The sequence below is a fragment of the Triturus cristatus genome, chromosome 12 (genome assembly GCF_964204655.1).
Source record: "Triturus cristatus chromosome 12, aTriCri1.1, whole genome shotgun sequence".
NCBI classification, from domain to species: domain Eukaryota; kingdom Metazoa; phylum Chordata; class Amphibia; order Caudata; family Salamandridae; genus Triturus; species Triturus cristatus.
Genome location: NC_140595.1, coordinates 515,097,581 through 515,118,621, shown reverse-complemented (window position 1 = coordinate 515,118,621; position 21,041 = coordinate 515,097,581). Strand labels below are relative to the sequence as shown.

At 52.6% G+C, this 21,041-nt stretch overlaps 1 protein-coding gene across 7 annotated transcripts in view; it reads right to left on the bottom strand.

Moving 5' to 3' along the window:
* CHD9 (chromodomain helicase DNA binding protein 9) overlaps nt 1-21,041 on the bottom strand; it is a 1,905,864-nt gene that overhangs the window by 579,455 nt on the left and 1,305,368 nt on the right. For all 7 annotated transcript variants that reach the window (XM_085637757.1, XM_085637759.1, XM_085637761.1 and 4 more), the window contains one exon: nt 20,659-20,701. In XM_085637757.1, coding sequence (XP_085493883.1) covers nt 20,659-20,701 — 43 coding nt within the window. The remainder of the gene's footprint in view (nt 1-20,658; nt 20,702-21,041) is intronic.

The following is a 21,041-nucleotide window of genomic DNA, read 5'->3' as shown; positions in this document are numbered from 1 at the left end:
GACCATTGAGGTGTTTGAACACGCTGATGAAAGGGACGTTTGTCGCCCTGACGAAAGCGCTTCTGATATTCCTTGCGCTTCTCCAGCCCAACAGCCTTGACGGTGTCCATCTCTGCTTTCATTTTGTTCATTTGGTCAGCAGCGTGAGCACCAAATAAGGATGAACCGTTAAAAGGCAAGTTAAGAATTTTCTTTTGAGCATCAGGCTTGAGGCCCGTTGGTCTCAGCCAGGCTGAACGGCGTGAGCATACGCCATGGGAGTATCCATGTGCGGCGAGGTCCGTAGCATCCGCAGCCGCACTTATGATCTGACTGGCTACAAGCCCACCCTCAAAGAGAATTTCGTTGAAATCCTGTCTGTCTTCCCTTGGAAGCTTTTCAGCGAATCTGGAGTGTGAATCCCAAAGCGAACGATCATAACGCCCCAGAAGGGCTGAAGCACTCGCCACTTTCATGTATGAAGCAGATGTGTTGCACATCTTTCTGCCATAGGAATCCATCTGTTTACTGTCTTTCTCTGGGGAGACAGAAGAGGAAACAGACGCAGAGTGCGACTTCATGGCAGCCGCCACAATAACGGAGTCCGCTGGCGGGTCCGCCCTTAGGAATAAGGGATCCTCTGCTGGAGCCTTATACTTCTTGGCGATCCTTGAAAGCACAGAGCCCACCGTAGCAGGAGTGAGAAAAGTGGCCATAGCTGGCTCCAACAGCCCTGGCACCAACGGAAGTAACGGTCTGGGTGCTGATCGGTGATGTAAAGTATCAAATATAATCGATGTGGGAACCACAGGGGTGTGCAATGTGATGTTCAATTTCTGCGCACCTCTACCCAGGACCTCAGAGAAAGTAGCGATGTCATCAATAGGAGACACTCGTGATGGAGGAGAGGAGGAAAAGGTCGGAGAATAGTCCCGGACCTCGGACCTCGTGGAGGAGGACCATGTGGGTGATCTTGTGCGTCGCCTCTTGTGGGGACTGTCACTGTGATGAGCCCTGGACCATGATCTGTGTCTAGAAGGAGATCTTGGCCTTCTGTGAGGAGAAGAACGATCCCTGGATCGTGACCGGCGTGTAGAAGGTGACCTTGGCCTACCAGGAGAAGACTTGCTTCTACGCGGAGAAATCCTGGAGGGCGAATACGTGCAAGAATAGTCCGAGCCCGGACTTCTGCAGCCACCTGTACCCACATTCTCCAATCAGCGAGGTGAAAGTCCAAACTTCTCTGTCGCCTTAGGTGATTTCTCCAGAGAAATCTGTACGATATGTAGACCCGGAGATGATGATAGATCCCTTGATGATGATCTAGATCTGGTTCTAGTTCTAATCTCGTCCGTGGCCGCTGCAGTTTCGACGTCGATGATGTTTGCGTCACCATCGGTGCCGATTGCTAGGAATGCCGCTCCGCTCTCGACGGTGGTTTCGACGCCGATCGCCTACGGCGATGCGGAGACCTCGACGTCGACCTTCGTCGTCGAGCTGAAGAGAAAAACTTTCAGTCAAAAAACTGAAGAGCTCAAGCTCCAGGATCCTTATAGAAGGAGCCGGAAAAAAAGAACTGACCTAACTGTCACCTGTGGTGCATCATGGGAGCAGGGGGTCTCCTGCAGGTTTTAAAGGCACGGTCTCCCTACACTAATGCCTTAAAGGCAAGGTGTCAGTTTTCTTTGTTTTCTTGATACTCTACTGTAGCCTACAGGCAAATGCCTGCAATTACAAGTTTGCTTTATGACAATAAAGCATTGTTGTGTGACAATTGGTTTAGTGCTTCCTTTTTTCCTTATGGGTTAGGGGTACTACAATGCAAACCTATGTAATTTTCAGCATTTTTGCCATGTTTGAAACAATTTAGGCTGCATGTATATGTTTTCACATATGCATATATATGTATATACAGGAAATAATCCCCAACCAAATCCGATCAAGGAAAAGCACTCGTTTCATGGGGATTATTTCCTGTACATACATGGCGCTAGCGGTAGCGCTATTCTTAAAGCACCACCAGCGATTTGGTAGCACGCCAGCATTACCGCAATTTGGATTTTGGATATATGTATATATATGTATTTTCTATATGCTCCGGGATCCCGCACGTGGGCGGGGATTATTCATAGATTATGACTATTGATGAGTATCCCCTGGATGAGAAGCTGTGTGTACCATTTTTCGGTGTACAACAGAAAATCTTCTACAAGGGATACTAAATACCATAAGTACACCAAGGAATGCCTATGAGGCATATAGAAGATGTTTCTTGAGGAACAGGGAACAAGGCAACAGTGCATCTGCACAAAATACCACAAGAATGATTACATGCATGGAGTATGGAAAGAAGCAAAGCCCCTATACCACAGGGATTGAAACCGACTCAGGGCCACAAAACAAAATCAACTCCAAACATTCCTGTTCGAAAGAAACAATAACAATTCACTTTGCACGCCAGGACACACTTGAGTATTTGTGCGCGGTATAAATATACTATAACATAACACCTGTCGAAGGCAGGAATATCATACCAGGTGCCATCCCAAGGTGGAATGGTTAGAAAAGAGCCAGAAGCCTACCTGTAGCTCAATAAAAAGAAAAAAAGAGCATCCTTGATTAAGTCTTTGGGGAAGGCAGATGCAGACCTTTAACAGAGTTAAGAGGCCTTACCGTCCCAACTGTACTGAAACCACTTTAATGCAGAGTCATCATGGGCACTGAATATACTGGTGCCATTAAAGGGCACATCAATCAAGGTATTTAACCAGCCTCTGTAAACCTAAGATGCGTAACCAGGTACACCGACGTAAGGCCACCGAAGATGCCATTGCCTGGCCTAAGGAGTCGGTGGTATCCATACCAAATCGAATGATTAACTTAGCTGCTTGCTGCCCAACCCACATCATTTCGGCTCTCATCCAGAAAAGAAGGCAGTGGAAATTGCCAATGAGTCCCACAATGAATGGAAAAAGCGTCAGAGGAGCCAAGTAGCATTAAGGAATTGAGGTGCAGAACTGATGGAGAAAATATGCCTGTCACAAGTGTCTAGCCTTCTGGGCTCTGTCTGGAGGGACAGTATGAAGAGGGTTGATATTTTGGGGGGGATGAAGCGGCCTGTACCACAAAACTGATTAGTATGATGGTGGAGTAGACCGGCCAGATCACTAGGAGCCGGACTGTGCTTGCGAGAGAGCGATCCACAGGGCCCCTGTGTAGGAGGCTGGCTCAGTATATAGTGTCCACCTATGGTGAGGCACTGTGCGCTGATTCCAGGCAACTTTTAGTGATAGTGTTTAGGTTCCTGAAAACCAGAGCTCACAAGGAGTGGCTGTGGAGAGCAGCTGAGGTTTAATCAGGAGGGTGTAATGCAAGTGCATTTTCCACTATAGTCAGTCAGTAAGGTTTTCAAACAAGAAAGAACCACACCAAACAAGAATTAAAAAAAACTTTGTATTTATTGCACAAGTTACTTACTTGTGTAACAATATATCTGTAAGAGACATTAGTTAGTGATAGATTCCTTACCTTAGAATATCCCTAGGCTTCAGACTGGATCCAGAAAATTTTCGTCAGCAGTACCCCTGTGCATCAGTAGGCGTCGCACAGCTCCGCGTACGTCGCTGGCATCCTAGCCGCCACGATGACGTCGGAGCAACTTAGACGTGCCCGCTGACATCAGTTCTGTACACGACTTTTGCGTGCCAGGAGCGCAGAGCCATGCCAGAGACCGACTACTGGTGCAACAGAACTAGGGCCCTGAAAGGGATGACTTGAACCCTAGAGAACAGTTCACAGAATGGGGAGGATGGGCGGGGGGTAAGGAATCTATCACAAACTAAAGTCTCTTACAGATATATCGTTACACAAGTAAGTAACTTGTGCATCTGAAAGAGACACGTTAGCGATAGATTTCTTACCTTAGAATACATACCCAAGCAATACCAAACCCGGTAGTGGGTCTGCGAAGTGAAATTACACCAGAAAGGCACGGTGAACTGAACGGCCATAGAAGCCTTCCCTCTGGCCCTGACAAACAGGTTACTTACCTTCGGTAACAATATATCTGTAAGAAACATTAATTAGTTAGATTCCTCACCTTAGAAAATCCCGAGGCGTCAGGCTGGATCCGGAAAGATTTTTTGTGAATAATACCCTTGCGCGTCGCTAGGCGTCATCTGTGACTCCGTGTCAGTCGTCGTGATCGCCAGTACTTAGACGCCGCCCTCGCGTGCTGTCAGTTCTTGTACATAGCTTTCCGCGACAGGAACGCAGAGCCATGCAAGAGACCAACACTGGTGCCAAAAAATTCTAGGGCCCTGAAAGGGATGACCTCAACCGTAGATATCAGTTCGCAGAACGGGGAGGATGGGTGGGGCGGTGAGGAATCTAACTAACTAATGTTTCTTACAGATATATCGTTACCGAAGGTAAGTAACTTGTTCATCTGAAAGAAACACGTTAGTTAGATTCCTCACCTTAGAATAGATACCCCAGCAATACCAACCCCGGTGGTGGGTCTGCGAACCAAAATCACACCAGAAAGTCCTGGAGAACAGAACGGCCAAAGAAGCCGTCTCTCTGGACTTGGCAGTCCAGGCAATAGTGTTTGGCAAACGTGTGCAGCGAGGCCCACAATGTTGCCTGACAAATGTCCTGCAAGGGGACTCCCCGGCCCAGGGCAGTGGTCGCCGCTGTGGCCCGAGTGGAATGGGCCCTCAGCTCTACAGGAGGTTCCTTTTTAGCTAAGGAATAACAGGCCTTGATACACAAAACGACCCACTGAGAGATGGTTCGCTTGAGTACCGCCCGCCCCTTCTTAGCGCCCACGTAGCCAATAAAGAGTTGGTCGTCCACCCGGAACTTGTTTGGTGCGGTTCAGATAGAAGGACAGCGCCCGTTTTGGGCCCAGACTGTGGAGCCTCTCTTCCTCTTTCAAGGGATGTGGAGGCGGAAAGAAGGTGGGCAGTGTAACAGACTGGCCGATGTGAAAGGCAATTACCACCTTAGAGAGAAAAGAAGGACGAGTCCTTAGAAAAAATTTGTCTGGATGGACAGAAAGGAAAGGAGGCTTAGTAGAGAGCCTGGAGCTCACTCACCCTTCTAGCAAAGGTGATGGCAATCAGGAAAGCAGTCTTAAGCGTCAGCAGACAAAGGGGACAATTATGAAGAGGCTCAAAGGGAGCGCACATCAGATAGGTCAATACTAGATTTAAATCCCACTGAGGCATTACGAAAGGGGCAGGAAGAAACATGTGGATAATGCCCTTAAAGAATCGTGAAACAGGGGATTTAAAAAGAAAAGGCTGATCAGGAAGCCGTAACAAAGCAGAAATAGCCGAAAGGTATCCCTTGAGGGTGCCCAGAGCAGAGCCCTGCTGGGCCAGGGAAAGAAGAAAGAGGGGATCCACAGCCTTTGCTGTGTACCATGCCACAAACTTGTTCCACCTGCAGGCGTATACCGATTTTGTGGAGGGACGCCTGGCTGCCAGAACAACATTACAGACTTCAGGAGGCAAGTCAAATGGCATCAACTGCCGCCGCTCAATCTCCTCGCATGGAGGTGGAGGCTGGACAGGTTCGGGTGGACCGTCCCCTGCTGCTGTGACAGAAGGTCCTCCTGAAGAGGCAGTCGAATCGGGGGATCGATTGACAGACTGAGTAGCTCGGGATACCAGTATCTTCGTGCCCAATCTGGAGCCACAAGGATGACTTGGGCTCGGTCGCACCTGATCTTCTTCAGCACTCTGGGCAGAAGTGGTATAGGCGGAAAGGCGTACAACAGGACGCAACTCCACTCTCGACGAAAAGCGTCTCCGACCGAGTGCCGCCTTGGAAATTCCAACACGCAGAACTGCTGACATTGCGCGTTCTCTTCGGTGGCGAATAGATCTAACCAAGGCTCTCCCCACTGCCGAAAGAGGCCTTGCGCCACGTCCGAGTTCAGACGCCATTCGTGGTCCATCATGCACCGGCGGCTGAGTTAGTCTGCTCTGGCATTCAGAGAGCCCGCCAGATGTTGAACCACCAGGGTGATGCTCTGATGTTCCAACCATGTCCAGAGACGCAGAAAGGGTCCACAACACCACCCCGCCCTGTTTGTTGCAATACCACATGGAGGTGTTGTTGTCCGTGAACACCTGCACTACACTTCCCCGGACAGAAGAAAGGAATGCCTTCAGTGCAAGTCGGATTGCCCGCAGCTCCAGAAAGTTGATATGGAGCCAGGACTTCTCCGGAGACCAGAGGCCTCTGATCTCCGCCTCTCCCATGTGGCCCCCCCCCCCCCCATCCCAGGAGGGAAGCATCCGTCACTACTACGTGCTCTGGTTGGGGTAGGGAGAGGGATCTGCCACTGACCCAATCGCGGTCCGTGAGCCACCACTGCAACTGTCTGGCAGTGCCCTCCGAGATCAAGACATGGTCGGACAGGTTGCCCCGATGCTTCAGGTCCCACTGCAGAGCACGCATCCGCTATCTGGCGTGATGCACCAACAGGATGCAGGAGCCCATCAGACCCAGAAGCCGCAGCACCAACCTGACCGAAACCCGGGATAGAGGTCGAAAGATTGCAATGAGAGCCTGAATATCCCGGATCCGCTGTTCCGGAGGATAGACCCAGAACTGCGCCGAGTCCAGAACCGCTCCGAAGAAGAGGAGCTTCTGGGAGGGACTCAGATGCGACTTCGGCACGTTGATGGAGAAACCCAGCAAATGCAAAATGTCAGCCGTAGTCTGGAGGTGGAAGACGACTGCCTGGGGCGAGAATGCCTTCAACAACCAGTTGTCGAGATAGGGGAAGACTGGAACCCCTAATCTGCGCAGGTGAGCTGCGACCACCGCCATCACTTTCATGAACACCCGAGGGGCACTGGTGAGTCCGAAGGAGAGCATGGTGCACTTAAAGTGCTCGTGGCCCACTGTGAACCATAGGTAACGCTGGTGGGCTTGCAGGATGGGGATATGAAAATAAGCATCCTGCAAGTCCAACGCTACCAGCCAGTCTTGCGGGTCTAGGGCAGACAAGACCTGAGCAAGCGTGAGCATCTTGAACTTCTCCTTCGGGAGGAAGCGATTGAGGTTCCGGAGGTCTAATATAGGACGCAGACCTTTGTCCTTCTTTGGAACCAAGAAGTAGTGTGAATAACAACCACAACCTACTTCTGGCGTCGGAACACGCTCAATGGCTCCTTTGGCCAACAGGGCTGCAACTTTCTGCTGGAGAAGTGCCAAATGATACCCCGACATGCGGTGGTACTGAGGTGGCATGGCTGGAGGGGTAGACTTGAAGGGGAGGGAGTAGCCCCTTCGGACTATTTGTAGAACCCACCTGTCCGAGGTGATGGTGCACCAGTGGGGAAGGTGATGGCAAATCCTGCCCCCCACTGGTGTCTGGTGGGCCTGAAACACCGGACTAGAAAGGATTTGAGGCGGCGGTGGCAGGCCGGTGGTGGATTGACCCGCCCGCTGTCCTCTGGACATACCACAGCGGGTCCCATGTCCGCAGCTGCGCTGAACTGTGGCTGCGCAGGCCTGGGGGTCTGAAAGGAACGCGCTTGGGTGCCTCGACCCTGAGTTCGAAAGGAGCGAAAAGCGGACCCCGAGGGAGTAAGCGTGGTGGCGAGACCCAAGGACTGGGCTGTAGCCCGAGAGGCCTTAAAGCGTTACAGGGTGCTATCCACCTGGTCACCAAAAAGGCGTGTGCCATCAAAGGGCATGTCCAAAGTGTTCTGGACATCCCAGGAGAAGCCAGTTCTGAGCCGAGCTTAAAAGCGGAGCGCCACCGTTGTGCCCTGCCGAGTGAATCGGCCATATCAAGTCGACAATGGATAGTGAATTTAGCAGGATCTCTCCCCTCGGTAATGGCCTGGGAGAGCACCGCCCGAGCTTCCACAGGTCACTGAGGCAACACCTGTGCCACTATGTCCCAAACAGAATGTGAATAGCAGCCGAACAGGCATGCAGTGTTCACCGCCCGCAACCCAGAACTGGCAGAAGTGAAAATCTTTTTTCCAAACTGCTCCAGTTTCTTAGATTCCTTGTCCGGAAGGGCAGAAGGGAATGCTCTCGGCGAGTCCTGGACAACCAGACTTTGAGGCGTCTGGTGTTGCATGAGAAAGCTGGGGTCGCCTGGCGCCGGGCGATGATGGCGCGCCACACCCTTATCCACAGGCACCCCTGTGTTGGGTTTGTTCCAGGTACACAACAGGACATCAGTAAGTGCATCGTTGAAGGGCAGTAGCGGCTCCGCGGAGGAACACGCTGGTTTCAGTACCTCAGTCAGGAGATTGGTCTTGATAGGCACAGAAGGGAGCACGAGGTTAATGTAGGAGAGTAGGGTCTGCTTCCTATGGTCACCCCCACTTTTTGCTTTTGCTTCACTGGTTTTCGACTTAGATGTGGCTGTGGGCCTGATAATCAGACCCACAGCCCAGCGGTTCTCTCTCTAAATTCATACTATGTACTTTAGGTACATAACCCAATTGGTAAGGATCATCCTATAGGGTCCTGTAAAGTGTACCTTAGGTACCCAGGGCATGGGTGTACCCTAGGCCTACCAGGGGCTGCAGCATGTATTATGCCACCCCTGGTCTGGCCTTCCAATCGGACACAACTGGCTGATCACTCAGCTGGGGCAAGGTCGTGTAATCGCCCCTTGCTTAGGTATAGTATTCCTTTACCTACTTTATATATAGACACATGGGTAACCTTTCAGTCACTCCTATGGCAGGCCTTAACAATCCTGGAGGCAGAGTGCTTGGTAACATGTGAGATGGTGCTCTAGCATTAGCTGAGCCTGTCTGCAGCTTTCGGAACCATGTCCTCATAGCTGTTCTATGATATCGCCTACCATATACTGTTAAAGTGCCTTATAATCCTCGCGGTTATGGTAACTATGGTTTGGCTTTATCAAAACATTTCGTGTTATGTGTCTAACACTTTGGAATACTACCCCCACACCATTTCTGGCAGTGAGGATAGTATTCCTCCCTTCTAGAGGGAGAAGACATGTTGAAGACCTACTAGTCGGTTAAAGTTAACCAGAGCCCTAGCATCACAAAATGGATGCTGCTGCCACAGACACAAGTCTGACCTCCTGCTGCTGGGAGTCCTTCCAGCGAGGGAGGCTTGGACAATAGGTTTCCTGCCTTGGGAGGTGCTAGCACCACCCTAGACAGGGCTTAGTGTATTGGGGCAGGGAGGGATGAAAGAAACGAGACACTGCCTGGGGCACACAAGGTGTCCCATGCATAGTCCGGTTCAAACCGGTGCTGGGGCACTCCAGCCCCAGTCCTGGCGCGAAACTGGACAAACGGAAGGGGGTGTAACCACCCCCCTCCCTGGTCCCACCCATAGGAGGGACCTAGCAGGTAACCCAGTCCCCCAGATTAGTATAAGAGTGGAAGCAGAGTCCCTAGGACTTTGGATTATCCTGAACTGAAACAAGACACGAAACTCTGGACCTTCGACATTCGACAAGAAGACTGAAGAATCTCTCTTGTGGCCAAGGAGTGGCCACCCTGTGTGAACAGGCACCAACAAGCGACCTGCCGTTTGCTTTGCCCAAATTCTACGAGGAACAGACTGCAGAGCCCGACCAGCGCCTTGACCTCCAGACTTCTCTGACCCTGATCCACATCCACAGCCAAGCTGAGATCCGTAGAGGCGACGAGAGACGTGGGACCGGCTACCTGGGAAAATTGGCGAGTAGCTTCCAGCGCAGCTTCTGAGGCATCCTCGAAGTTGTGCTCTGGGGATTGAGAAGCCCCAACCCCGAGCACCATCTGCACCGTAGATCAGCCCTCCACACTCCACGAGTTCTGCGTGGGGCCCTTCTGCATTTTCCTGCTTGACGCGTCTGTCCGGTTGCTTGAACGTTGGCTAGTAGCCTCAGTGACGACGAACCCTTGACTTTCCACCGCTGGTTTGGCTCCTCCAGACTGGCCCTTGCTTCCCTGTGAAAGAGAAGCACCTCAGACCTTCCTGGTCTGCACCTTAAGCGAATTTCCCATTCCGCGTGGGGTGCCTTTGCCAAGGCTTGTTGACTCCAATCGGGACATCGCCTCCGCCAGCAGCAAGATCCTTCGTGGGACAGCTCGTACCCTGGTTCTGGTCGTCCTCGACGCCTCCTGGTCCACGCAGCTGCAGAGACAAGCTTCAAGACATCACCTGTGTTCTGCACGACATCGCCTGGTTCCTTCCTGGTTCCACACGGTCACTGGCTAGTGACCCAGACTTTGTCCCCTCTGCGTGCAGGTGTTCTTCCTTCAAGATCCATCCTTGGATCCACCGGACATCTTCCTTCTGGCCGCCTGCCAGCATCTGTTCTTCAGGCATCCATAGGATCCAGAGACGACACCCGACACATCTTCACACCTATGCACCCATCTCCTGTGGGTGAGGTAACGCGAGCACTCCGGTGCTCCAGTGGATATTGACTATCCAAGTGTCTAAGTCTCTAGTTGCTTCCTCCTAGTTACTTCGGAAGTGTCCTTATTCTTCCCATTTCTAATTTCTACATTCCCATTGACTTTAATGTCACCCGCGTGTGTGTTTCCACACTGCACACGCTTCCCGTGGGCCTCCCACTTCCTAACTATTGGTAGGTAAGTGTAGCCCCAGCGATTCTCTAGGCCCTAGGCCTACTTCCTGTTCGTGACGTGGTACTTGTACCCCTTTCTTAGTATATGGTTTGCGTGGCCCCTGGGCCTAACTGTATTTTTCCTGTGTAACTTAACGTATGCTACTTAAGAAATTGTTGTGCTTAGACCTCTGAACTCAAAGAGTGCTGAGGGTATATGTTAGAATAAATACATTCTAATTTTATATATATCTGGTGTGGTGTCCTTTCATTTGATATTCAAGGGATTATAATGGTATAACAGCTGGCTTCACATGCCATACAGAGTTTAGCCTAAGACTGCTCTTGTCCATGCTACCACTAGGATAGCTGGTCTATAAGGTTGACTTTACAACCAATCACCATAAGGGTTGTTTGGACTGATACAAGGTGTACACTAGAACTAGTGACATCATATATCAGGCCAACTTCTCACAGTTAAGAGCCTCAGCCGCCCAATGCAACACCACAGAAAAAGTCCTAACGAACAAGTTACTTACCTTCGGTAACGATATATCTGTAAGAAACATTAGTTAGTTAGAGTTAGTTAGATTCCTCAACTTAGAATATCCCCAGGCGTCAGGCTGGATCCGAGAATATTTTCTTCAGCAATACCCTAGCGCGTCGCTAGGCGTCGTCTGCGGCTCCGCATCCGTCGTCGGCGTCGTGATCGCCGGGATGACGTCGGAGTACTTAAACGCCACCCTCGCGCGCTGACATCAGTTCTTGTACATACCTTTCCGCGCCAGGAACGCAGAGCCATGCAAGAGACAGACACTGGTGCCAAAAAATGCTAGGGCCCTGAAAGGGATGACCTCAACCCTAGATATCGGTTCGCAGAATGGTGAGGATGGGTGGGTCGGTGAGGAATCTAACTAACTAATGTTTCTTACAGCTATATCGTTACAGAAGGCAAGTGTAGGAAGGTGGATATCGGACTATGGTTACCCCCAACTTTTTTGCCTAGTGTCTAGCTGGTCTTTCAACTTAGTTGGCCTGAGATCCTGCCATTCAGGGTCTCAGGCTGTCTGCTCTCTCTTTAAAATGGACTCCATGTACCCTAGGTGCATACCCAATTGGTAAGGATCACCTTATTGGACCCTGTACAGTGTACCCTAGGTACCCAGGGCATAGGTGTACCCTAGGCCTACCAGGGGCTGCAGCATGTATTATGCCACCCCTGGCCTGGCCTGCCAATCAGACACAACTGGGTGATCACTCACCTGGGGCAAGGTCGTGTAATCACCCCTTGCTTAGATATAGTATACCTATATCTACCCTTAAAATAGACACATGTGTACCTATCAGCCACTCCTATGGCAGGCCTTAACAATCCTGGAGGCAGAGTGCTTGGTAACATGTGAAATGGTGCTCTAGCATGAGCTGAGCCTGTCTGCAGCTTTCGGAACCATGTCCTTATAGCTGTTCTATGATATAGCCTACCATATACTCTTAAAGTGCCTTATAATCTTAGACGGTTATGGTAACTATGGTTTGTCTTTATCAAAACATGTCTTGTAAGGTGTCTAACACTTTGGAATAATACCACCATCCCATTTCTGGTAGTGAGGATATTATTCCTCCCTTCTAGAGGGAGAGACATTTTAAAATCCTACTTTGCTATTTAACTCTCACCAAAGCCTCAGCATCACAAGATGGATGCTGCTGCCACAGACACGAGTCTGACCTCCTGCTGCTGGGAGCCCTCCCAGCCAGGGAGGCCTGGACAATAGGTTTCCTGCTTGGGGAGGTGCTAGCACCTCCCCAGACAGACTTTAGTGTATTGGGGCAGGGAGGGCTGAAAGGAATGAGACATGCCTGGGGCACACAAGGTGCTCCATGCATAGTCCAGTTCAAACCGGTGCTGGGGCACTCCAGCCCCAGCTCTGGCGCGAAACTGGACAAAGGAAATGGGGTGTAGCCACTCCCCTTCCTGGTCCCACCCATAGGAGGGACCTTGCAGGTAGCCCAGCCCACTAGCCCAGTATATTAGTAGCTAGTTGGGCCCTGCTAAATTAGATGATCCTGAACGTGCAACTTGAACAGAAACTCTGGACCTTCGACATTCGACGAAAGAAGAAGACTGAAGAATCTCCCTTGTGGCCAAGGAGTGGCTACCCTGTGCAAACAGGCACCATCAAGAGACTTACCCTTTGCTTTGCTGAAGTTCTACGAGGGACCGACTGCAGAGCCCGACCAGAGCCTTGACTTCCAGACTTCTCCGACCCTGATCCACAGCCGAGCTGAGATCCGTGGAGGCGACAAGAGACGTGGGACCGGCTACCTGGGAAAAGTGGCGAGTATCTTCCAGCGCAGCTTCTGAGGTACCCTCGAAGTTGTGCACCGAGGATTGAGAAGCCCCAACCCCAAGCACCATCTGCACCGAAGATCAGCCCCCCACACTCCACGAGTCCTGCGTGGGGCCCTTCTGCATTTTCCTGCTTGCCGCGTCTGTCCGGTTGCTTGCCCGTTGGCTAGCGGCCTTTGCGACGACACACCTTTGAACTTCCACTGCTGGTTTGGCTCCTCCAGACTGACTCCTGCTCCTCTGCAAAATAGAAGCACCCCAGACCTTCCTGGTCTGCACCAGAAGCAAGTCCTCCATTCTTCGTGGGTTCCGCTTGCCAAGGCTTGGTGAGTCCTAGTTCGACTTCGACGCCGCCGACAGCAAGAGCCTTCGTGGGACAGCTCGCCTCCTGGTCCTGGTCGTCCTCGATGTCTCCTGGTACCCGTGGCTGCTGCGACAAGCTTCACCTCTTCACCTGCAATCTTCACGACATCGCCTGGTTCCTTCCTGGTTCCACGTGGTCACTGGCTAGTGACCTTGACTCTGTCCCTTCTGCTTGCAGGTACCCTTCCTTCTTGATCCCGGTCTTGGGATCCACCGGACACTCTGCACTGATTGCCTGTCAACAACTTTCCTTTAGGCATCCATAGAAGTCCACGACGAAACCCGACGCAAGTTCACACCTATGCATCCGCAGCCCGTGGGCTGGGTAACTTGGGTACTTCGGTGCTCACAAGGGTAGTGACTATCCTAGGGTCTAGTTTCCGAGTCTCGACTTTCTAGCTACTCCAGAAGTGTCCTAAAACTGTTTATTTCAGAACTGTACTATTTATATCGATTATACACATTACGCGTGAGTGTTTCCACTCTGCACCTGAATCCCGTGGGCCTCCCACTTCCTAACTGTTGGTAGTGTAGTGTAGCCCCAGCGATTCCCTAGGCCTATTCTATTTCCGTGACAGTGGTCCTTATACCACTTCTTTAGTATATGGTTTGCGTGGCCCCTAGGGCCTAACTGTATTACTTACCTGTGTGACTTACTGTATGCATTAATAAGACTGTGTTGTACTTACCTCTAAACTCATAAAGAGGGCTGAGGGTTTGCTTAGAATAAATACACTTTATTTTATATATATATCTGTTGTGGTGTCCTTTCATTTGGTATTCAAGGGATTATATATGGTATCACAGCTGGCTTCACATGCCATTCAGAGTTTACCCTAAGACTGCTCTTGTCCATGCTACCACTAGGATAGCTGGTCTATAAGGTTGACTTTACAACCAATCACCATAAGGGTTGTTTGGACTGATATAAGGTGTACACTAGAACTAGTGACATCATACATCAGGCCAACTTCTCACAGCAGGAAACCCGAAAAGGGGCAACAATACCATCACAGCGCAAGACAGAGCTATGCAATAGCTACAAGTACCCCACATAGGGTATGATACGTCCCAAGAAAACATGGGAACACCTCTTAAGGAAAAATCCCGCAGCAGAGGACAAGAACATAAGGACCTACAGATAGAACCACAGATGACTTGCCAATCAGCCAAATGCACAAGTTACTTATCTTTGGTAACAATATATCTGTAAGAAACATTACTTAGTTAGATTCCTTACCTTTTTTTCCCGTGCCAGTAAGCGCAAATCCGGGAAGAGCGTTCCCTTAGTAATTTTTTGACTAACTTTTTCGAATCGACTTCTGGTGCCAGTAGGGATGCCCGGGTTCAAGCCTTGTGAAGTCTGTTACCGCCTGATGTCGGTTACCGTCCCCCACCATCGGTGTCTCTACTGTCTTGGGGCACGACTTTTCATCGTGGTCGGCCCAGACTGCTGCGCCTGAACCTCGAAGGCTAGGCGGGAGCAGTCCCGCAAGCTCCTCGAGATCCGGCAGTCGGCGTGGATGGGCCTGAAAGCTCGGACTAAGAAGGCTTTGAGGCAGATGCTGCAGGAGCAGATGTGGACTGACAGGCGTGACGACGAATCGCCACCATCGTTGCAATTGCCCTACCCAGGGAGTCCGTGTTGTCAAGTCCACATCGGATGGAATACCGTGCTGCATCACGCCCCTCAGCAAGAGCCTGGGCGAGCCGTGTCCTGGCCTCCACTGGACACTGGGGCAGCACGTCCGCCACTGTATCCCACAGAGAGTGGGTGTAACGGTCCAAAAGGCATGCGGTATAAATGGACCGCAAACCAAGACTGAGTGACGATAACAGTTTTTTGCCAAACTGTTCTTTCCTTTTGGATTCCCGGTCTGGAGGTGCGGACAGGAAGGTGGTTTGGGATGTGGAGGCCTGGATAACCAGACTCTACGGGGTGGGGTGTATGGACAGAAAGCAGGGCTCGCCCAGCGATGGCGCCGGGCCACGTTCCGATCCACAGGAGAGACATCAGAACGTCGGTGAGGGCCTCATTAAACTGCAGCAGAGGCTCCGAAGAGCTTACTGGCGGTTGAAGAACCTCAGTGAGGTGGTTAGTCCTCACAGCTGCTGCAGGGAGCTCCAGGTGCAAGGCCTGGGCCGCCCTGCGCAGCACCACAGCATAAGTCGCACCCTCCTGACAGGCGTGATGACGAATCGCCACCGTCGTTGCAATCGCCCTACCCAGCGAACCCGTGGTGTCAAGTCCACATCGGATGAAATACCTTGCTGCATCACGCCCCTCAGCAAGAGCCTGGGCGAGCCGTGTCCTGGCCTCCACTGGACACTGGGGCAGCACGTCCGCCACTGTATCCCACAAAGAGTGGGTGTAATGGTCCAAAAGGCACGCAGTATTAATGGACCGCAACCCCATACTGAGGGAGGAAACAACACCAAAGGTAAGGAAGGGAAAGCAGTCTGCAGAAGAGGGCCCTGGGTAGAAGGGTGGAAAGAAAGGTAGACTGAATCATGCGGAGCAGGACGGTGGCAGTGGAGGAACGACTGGGGCACCGGATCCCCGGTGGCAGGATGCCCCCAGGACCCCAGAAGAGAATTATGGAGCGAAGCTTCGAAGGGGAGAAGCAGCTCCCGTCCACCAGAGCCCTGATGGAGATCCTCAAGTAAATGGTCCGTAGGGAATGGGGTGGCTGGGTCACCCATGTGCAAAATGTCAGCAGCCGTGGAAATGGCCCGGGCAAAGGCAGCACTCGCCTCCGTAAGGCGTTGTGGGGAGGAAAGCGATTCCTCCGTGGGTGACGGCTGTAAACTAAGCTGGCCATCCCCGAGTCCAACTGGAGGAAGAAATAGCCAGCCCCGGAACGGTGGAAGATGTACAGACGAGTGAGGGACCTGAGGTGCCTCCAGGGAAGGCTGTGGCCGCGGGGACGGCGAAGAGCCCTCGCTGGAAGACGCCGGGGAAAAGGCCACGACGCGGTGACCCGTCCCCGGGGAAGAAGAGACAAAAAGTTGACGAACTTCCGGAGAGGAGGGGGCCTCAGGAGAAGAGTCGATGACCTGGAGCCAGCACGGTGCCGTGGAGTCCACCACAGGCGCCGGTGTGACGTCGTCCGGCTCCGGAGGCGACACCAAGACGACCTCCTTCACCACTTGCTCCCCAGGAGAATGGGGCAGAACCGGCTCTTGTTCGGCGAAAGAACGGCGCTGACTCGACCTCCGATGAAGCAGCTGCCTGCGTGGAGAGATGAGAGGGACCCGGCCCCGAGCAAGCACCCGTGGCGCCGCCAGAGCAGACCGATGTCGCCGCCTGAGCGGCATCACCTCTGCTTCAGGCAAGGCCACCGCCTGCCCAGAAGGGCGCGGGGAACCCGGAGAGGAGACCCGAGTTCCGGCGACACCACAGGTACCCCCTCGGGGTTTGCGGGGAGGCAGAGGCGCTGTGGGCCAAAGGGGGGAACCCCATAGGGCCACACCCCGATGACACCACACCTCCAAAACCTGAAGCCGAACCCGTCGGCGCCGGGGCCAGAGCCGCCGGTGACACCGCGGAAGGCCCCGCACGTGGCAAGGGATCCGCAGACATGCCAGGAAGGAGGAGGAGGAGGGGCCAAGGAAGCCTGCAGAGCCACAGCATAGGCCTTCATTTGGGTCCTGGTCGCACCTGCGCCGGAAAACGGCGGGTAGGGTGGCGACAAATGAGGTTGCATGTCCCACGGAGAACCCGCGCATCTGCAGAGCGGGGACGTGGCCTCGGGGACAAACTAAGACTTACCGACGAGTGGGCAACGCCCTAGGGGCCTCGGTGACGGGCGATGTCGGAAGAAAAAGCAGCGATTCTTGGATCCTTCCGCGGGGGACGGACGCGGAGAGGACACTGATCTGGACCACCAGGCTGAAAGGAGCTTCATCCGGCGCTCCCGCCGGGACTTAGGCTTCAGATGCTGGCAAGCATTGTAGTCCGTGGAATCATGGTGCTCGCCCAAACACCACATGCAAATAGGATGAGAGTCTGTCACCGACATCTGACGCGCGTAGACGTGCACGCCTTAAAGCCCGAAAGCATTCGCACACTGTTCCACAATGCAAAGCGTGAAAAAGAAGGCCTGAAAAAGGCAGGGACACGATCCGGATTCGCGTTGCACGTGGAAAAGAAGGAAACTGATGTCAGCGCGCTGGGGTGGGGCTTATGTGACCTCGTTGACGTCACGCCCGCGGAGTCGCGTGGTACCGCCCCCCAGCACGCAGAGATGCTGGGGCAAAGAATGTTTTCCGGGTCCAGTCTCATGCCTGGGGATAATTCTATGTTAAGGAATCTGCGGCTAGTAGTCTATCAGATAGGGGAAGACTGAGACCCCCGATCTGCGCAGATGAGCTGCGACCACCGCCATCACTTTCGTGAACACCCGAAGGGCACTGTTAAGACTAAAGGTGAGCACGGTAAACTGTGCTCGTGGCCTACCAAGAACCGCAGGTAACGCCGGTGGGCTAGCAGGACAGGAACATGAAAATAGGCGTCTTGCAAGTCCAACGCTACCATCCAGTCTCCTCGATCGAGAGCGCACAAGACCTGAGCCAAAGTCAACATCTTGAACTCGTTCCGGAGGGAGCGGTTGACGTTCCGGAGGTCCAAGATGGGACGCAGACCCCCTCTGTCCTTCTTGGGGACCAGAAAGTAGTGGGAATAAGAACCACTCCCTACTTCTGGCCCAGAGGGCCGTGACTTCCTGCTGGAGAAGTACCAAGTGTTCCCCTGACATGCGGTGGTACTGAGGTGGCATGGCTGGAGGGGTGGACTGAAAGGAAAGGGAGTAACCTTTGCGAATGATCTGCAACACCCACATGTCCGATGTGATAGCGTGCCAGTGGTGATGGCGGATCCCGACACCCACTGGCGTGGGGTGCCCCCCAAAGCTCGGATTAGGAAGTTTTGGAGGTAGGAGCAGCGGGAGTAGAGGTGGACTGACCCCCACGCTGATTCCCAGACCCACCCCTGCAGAAACAGCGGCCGTGCGGAGGCTGGGTCTGCACAGGCTTGCTGAAGGAATGTGCCTGGGCGCCCCTTCCGTGGCCACGAAAGGAACGAAAACCAGGAGTGGCTGGGCTTTCGTGGAAAGACCTAAGGACTTGGCTGTGAACCGCGAATCCTTAAAACGCTCCAGCGCACTGTCTGCTTTATCGCCAAACAGACGAGTGCCATCAAAGGGCATGTCCATGAGTGAGCTTTGGACATCTGGCGAGAACCCGGTAGATCTCAACCAGGCGTGGCGACGATGCGCCACAGTTGTAGCAATTGCTCTACCTAGTGAGCCCGCGGTGTCCAAGCCACACTGAATGGCGACCTTAGCCGCATCTTTACCCTCGGCAACAGCTTGGGACAGCACAGCTTGGGTCCCTTCAGGGCACTGAGGCAACACCTAAGCAACTGTATCCCACACCGCGTGGGAATAGCGGCCTAATAGGCAGGCGGTGTTCACCGACCGCAGCCCTAAGTTTGCCGAAGAGAACTACCGCTTGCTGAACTGCTGCAGCTTCTTAGAGTCCTTATCCGGCGGAGCCGTGGGAAAGGCACTCTTGGACGTCGAAGTTTGGATAACCAGGCTCTCGGGCATAGGAGGAGTGGTCAGAAAGGCAGGGTCACCCGGCGCTGGGCGATGACGCCTGGCGACGTTCTAATCCACAGGAGCCCCTGTAGCTGGCCGCGACCAAGTGCCCAGTAAGACGTCAGTGAGGGCGTCATTAAATGGCAGTAGGGGCTCCGATGAAGTGGGCGCCGTGTGGAGTACCTCAGTAAGGAGATTAGTTTTTAAGGCCACCGTAGGGAGATCAAGGTTGAGGACCTCAGCTGCCCGACGGAGCACCACCGTGTAATAAGCGTCCTCCTCCATGGAAGGCAGAGGAGAGGCAAACCCCGGGTCAGAGGAGACATCAAGGCCGCTGGCCTCCTCTAACTCGTCCTCCCAGTCTTGCTCAGAGTCACACTGAGTAGCAAGAGGGTCCTCGGACCCCTCCCAGTCATCCTCCACCTCCGCCGTATGCGATACAGACTGGGGCAACAGGGCAGGGACCGGGGAAGGATCATACGGCGCCGGGAACGGTGCCAGACGGGGCCGAACCGGCGCCGTGTCCCAATGCGGATCCCAGGTACGGACAAAAGTGTCCTGGAACCTGGGCAGGGGCAGAACAAATGGCATCCACTGCGGAGCCGAGGGTGGCGCCGGAGCCAGCGGTGCAGGATCCTGCGGCACCGGGGCAGGCGGCGCCAACGGCCCGACAGGATCCTGACACGGGACCGCGGGGCCCAAGGGCACGCCAGCGGGAGCCCGAAGCCTAAACAGGCGGTCCAAGGTAGCAAGAAATACTTGCACTTGTGCGGGAGTCGCCGACAGACCCGGATATGGTGGGTAGGCCGCGGGACTCCCGGGCTCCGAAGGAGCCGCAGGGGCAGAACCCCTGTCCCCCTCGTCCGCATTCGGGGACCGACGGGGGGACATTGGAGAGCGACAGCGCTTCTTCGACTTCTTTTTGTGTCGTCTCTTACCCGAATCCGAGGGTGAAGACTTGGATCCCGAGGAGTGATGATGGTGGCCCCGAGAGCGTTCTCTGGAGCGGACCCTGGACCGTGAAAGCCGCTGGGACGAGTGCCGGACCTCAAGCAGCTTCCAGCGCCACTCCCTCAAGGCCTTCGGGGCCATGGCCAGACAGTCCATACAGGACCGGGAGTCGTGGTCGCTCTCCAGGCAGTAGAGACAGACGTCGTGGGGGTCCGCCACCGGCATATTGAGACAGCAGGCCCCACAAGACTTAAAACCAGGCATCCCTACGTGCATCAGAGTAGAATCAAACTTACAGGAGACAAAAGTCTCAAAAAGATAGTAAAAAAGTGACTAAGGTACATGCTCTAACCGGATCTGCGCTTACTGGCGGGAAAAAAAAAAAAAAAAAAGAACTGACGTCAGCGCGCATAGGTGGCGCGTAAGTAGTCTCCGTGACGGCATCTCGGCACATACGACGCCAGCGATGGACGCGGAGCCGCACGGCGCCGCCTACTGACGTGCAGAGGTACTGCTAGCGAAAACGTTTCGGATCCAGTCTGACGCCTGGGGATATTCTAAGGTAAGGAATCTAACACGGTGTTTCTTTCAGATTTATCAAGCAGTAATGGGACCCTCTGGTGCAGTCTTATATAGTACAAAATACATCAGATTAAACTGCTTGAAAGGGACTAAGAACTAGTGGTGTCAGCAACAAGGTACTAGAATGTTATCTATCCATGTATGGTGAATTAGCTTAATCAGCATTTTCTCATCACACACTAAATCAAGAGCAAAGAGAAACCAAGACAGTAATAGATTTATAGTCCAACTCGTAGATTTGCATAATTTCTTACCCCCATCAGCTATTACAAGATCTCCAGGTGATGAAGCATCATCCTAAAGAACAACAACATGGATATATTTCAGAAAGGCAATCATCGAAATTTCTGATCAAAGTGAATCAAAACAAAACTGTTAATCAGTTATATACTTTACAACTAACTTGGAAAATGCATAGCTAAACTGATAATTTTAGATTTTTTTTCTGTGCCCACAGACTAAGAACTTGAAGATCTTCACAAACATTCAAATGCTGGATAACTAAATATTGCATTTCATTACATAACTTTTTCATTTCAACTGATAGTCAAAGATTGCAATCATTTTAACACAATAATCGTTATCATTTTAGGCCTTCACAAAATAAATGGAGAAAGAATCACTTAAATCAACATGA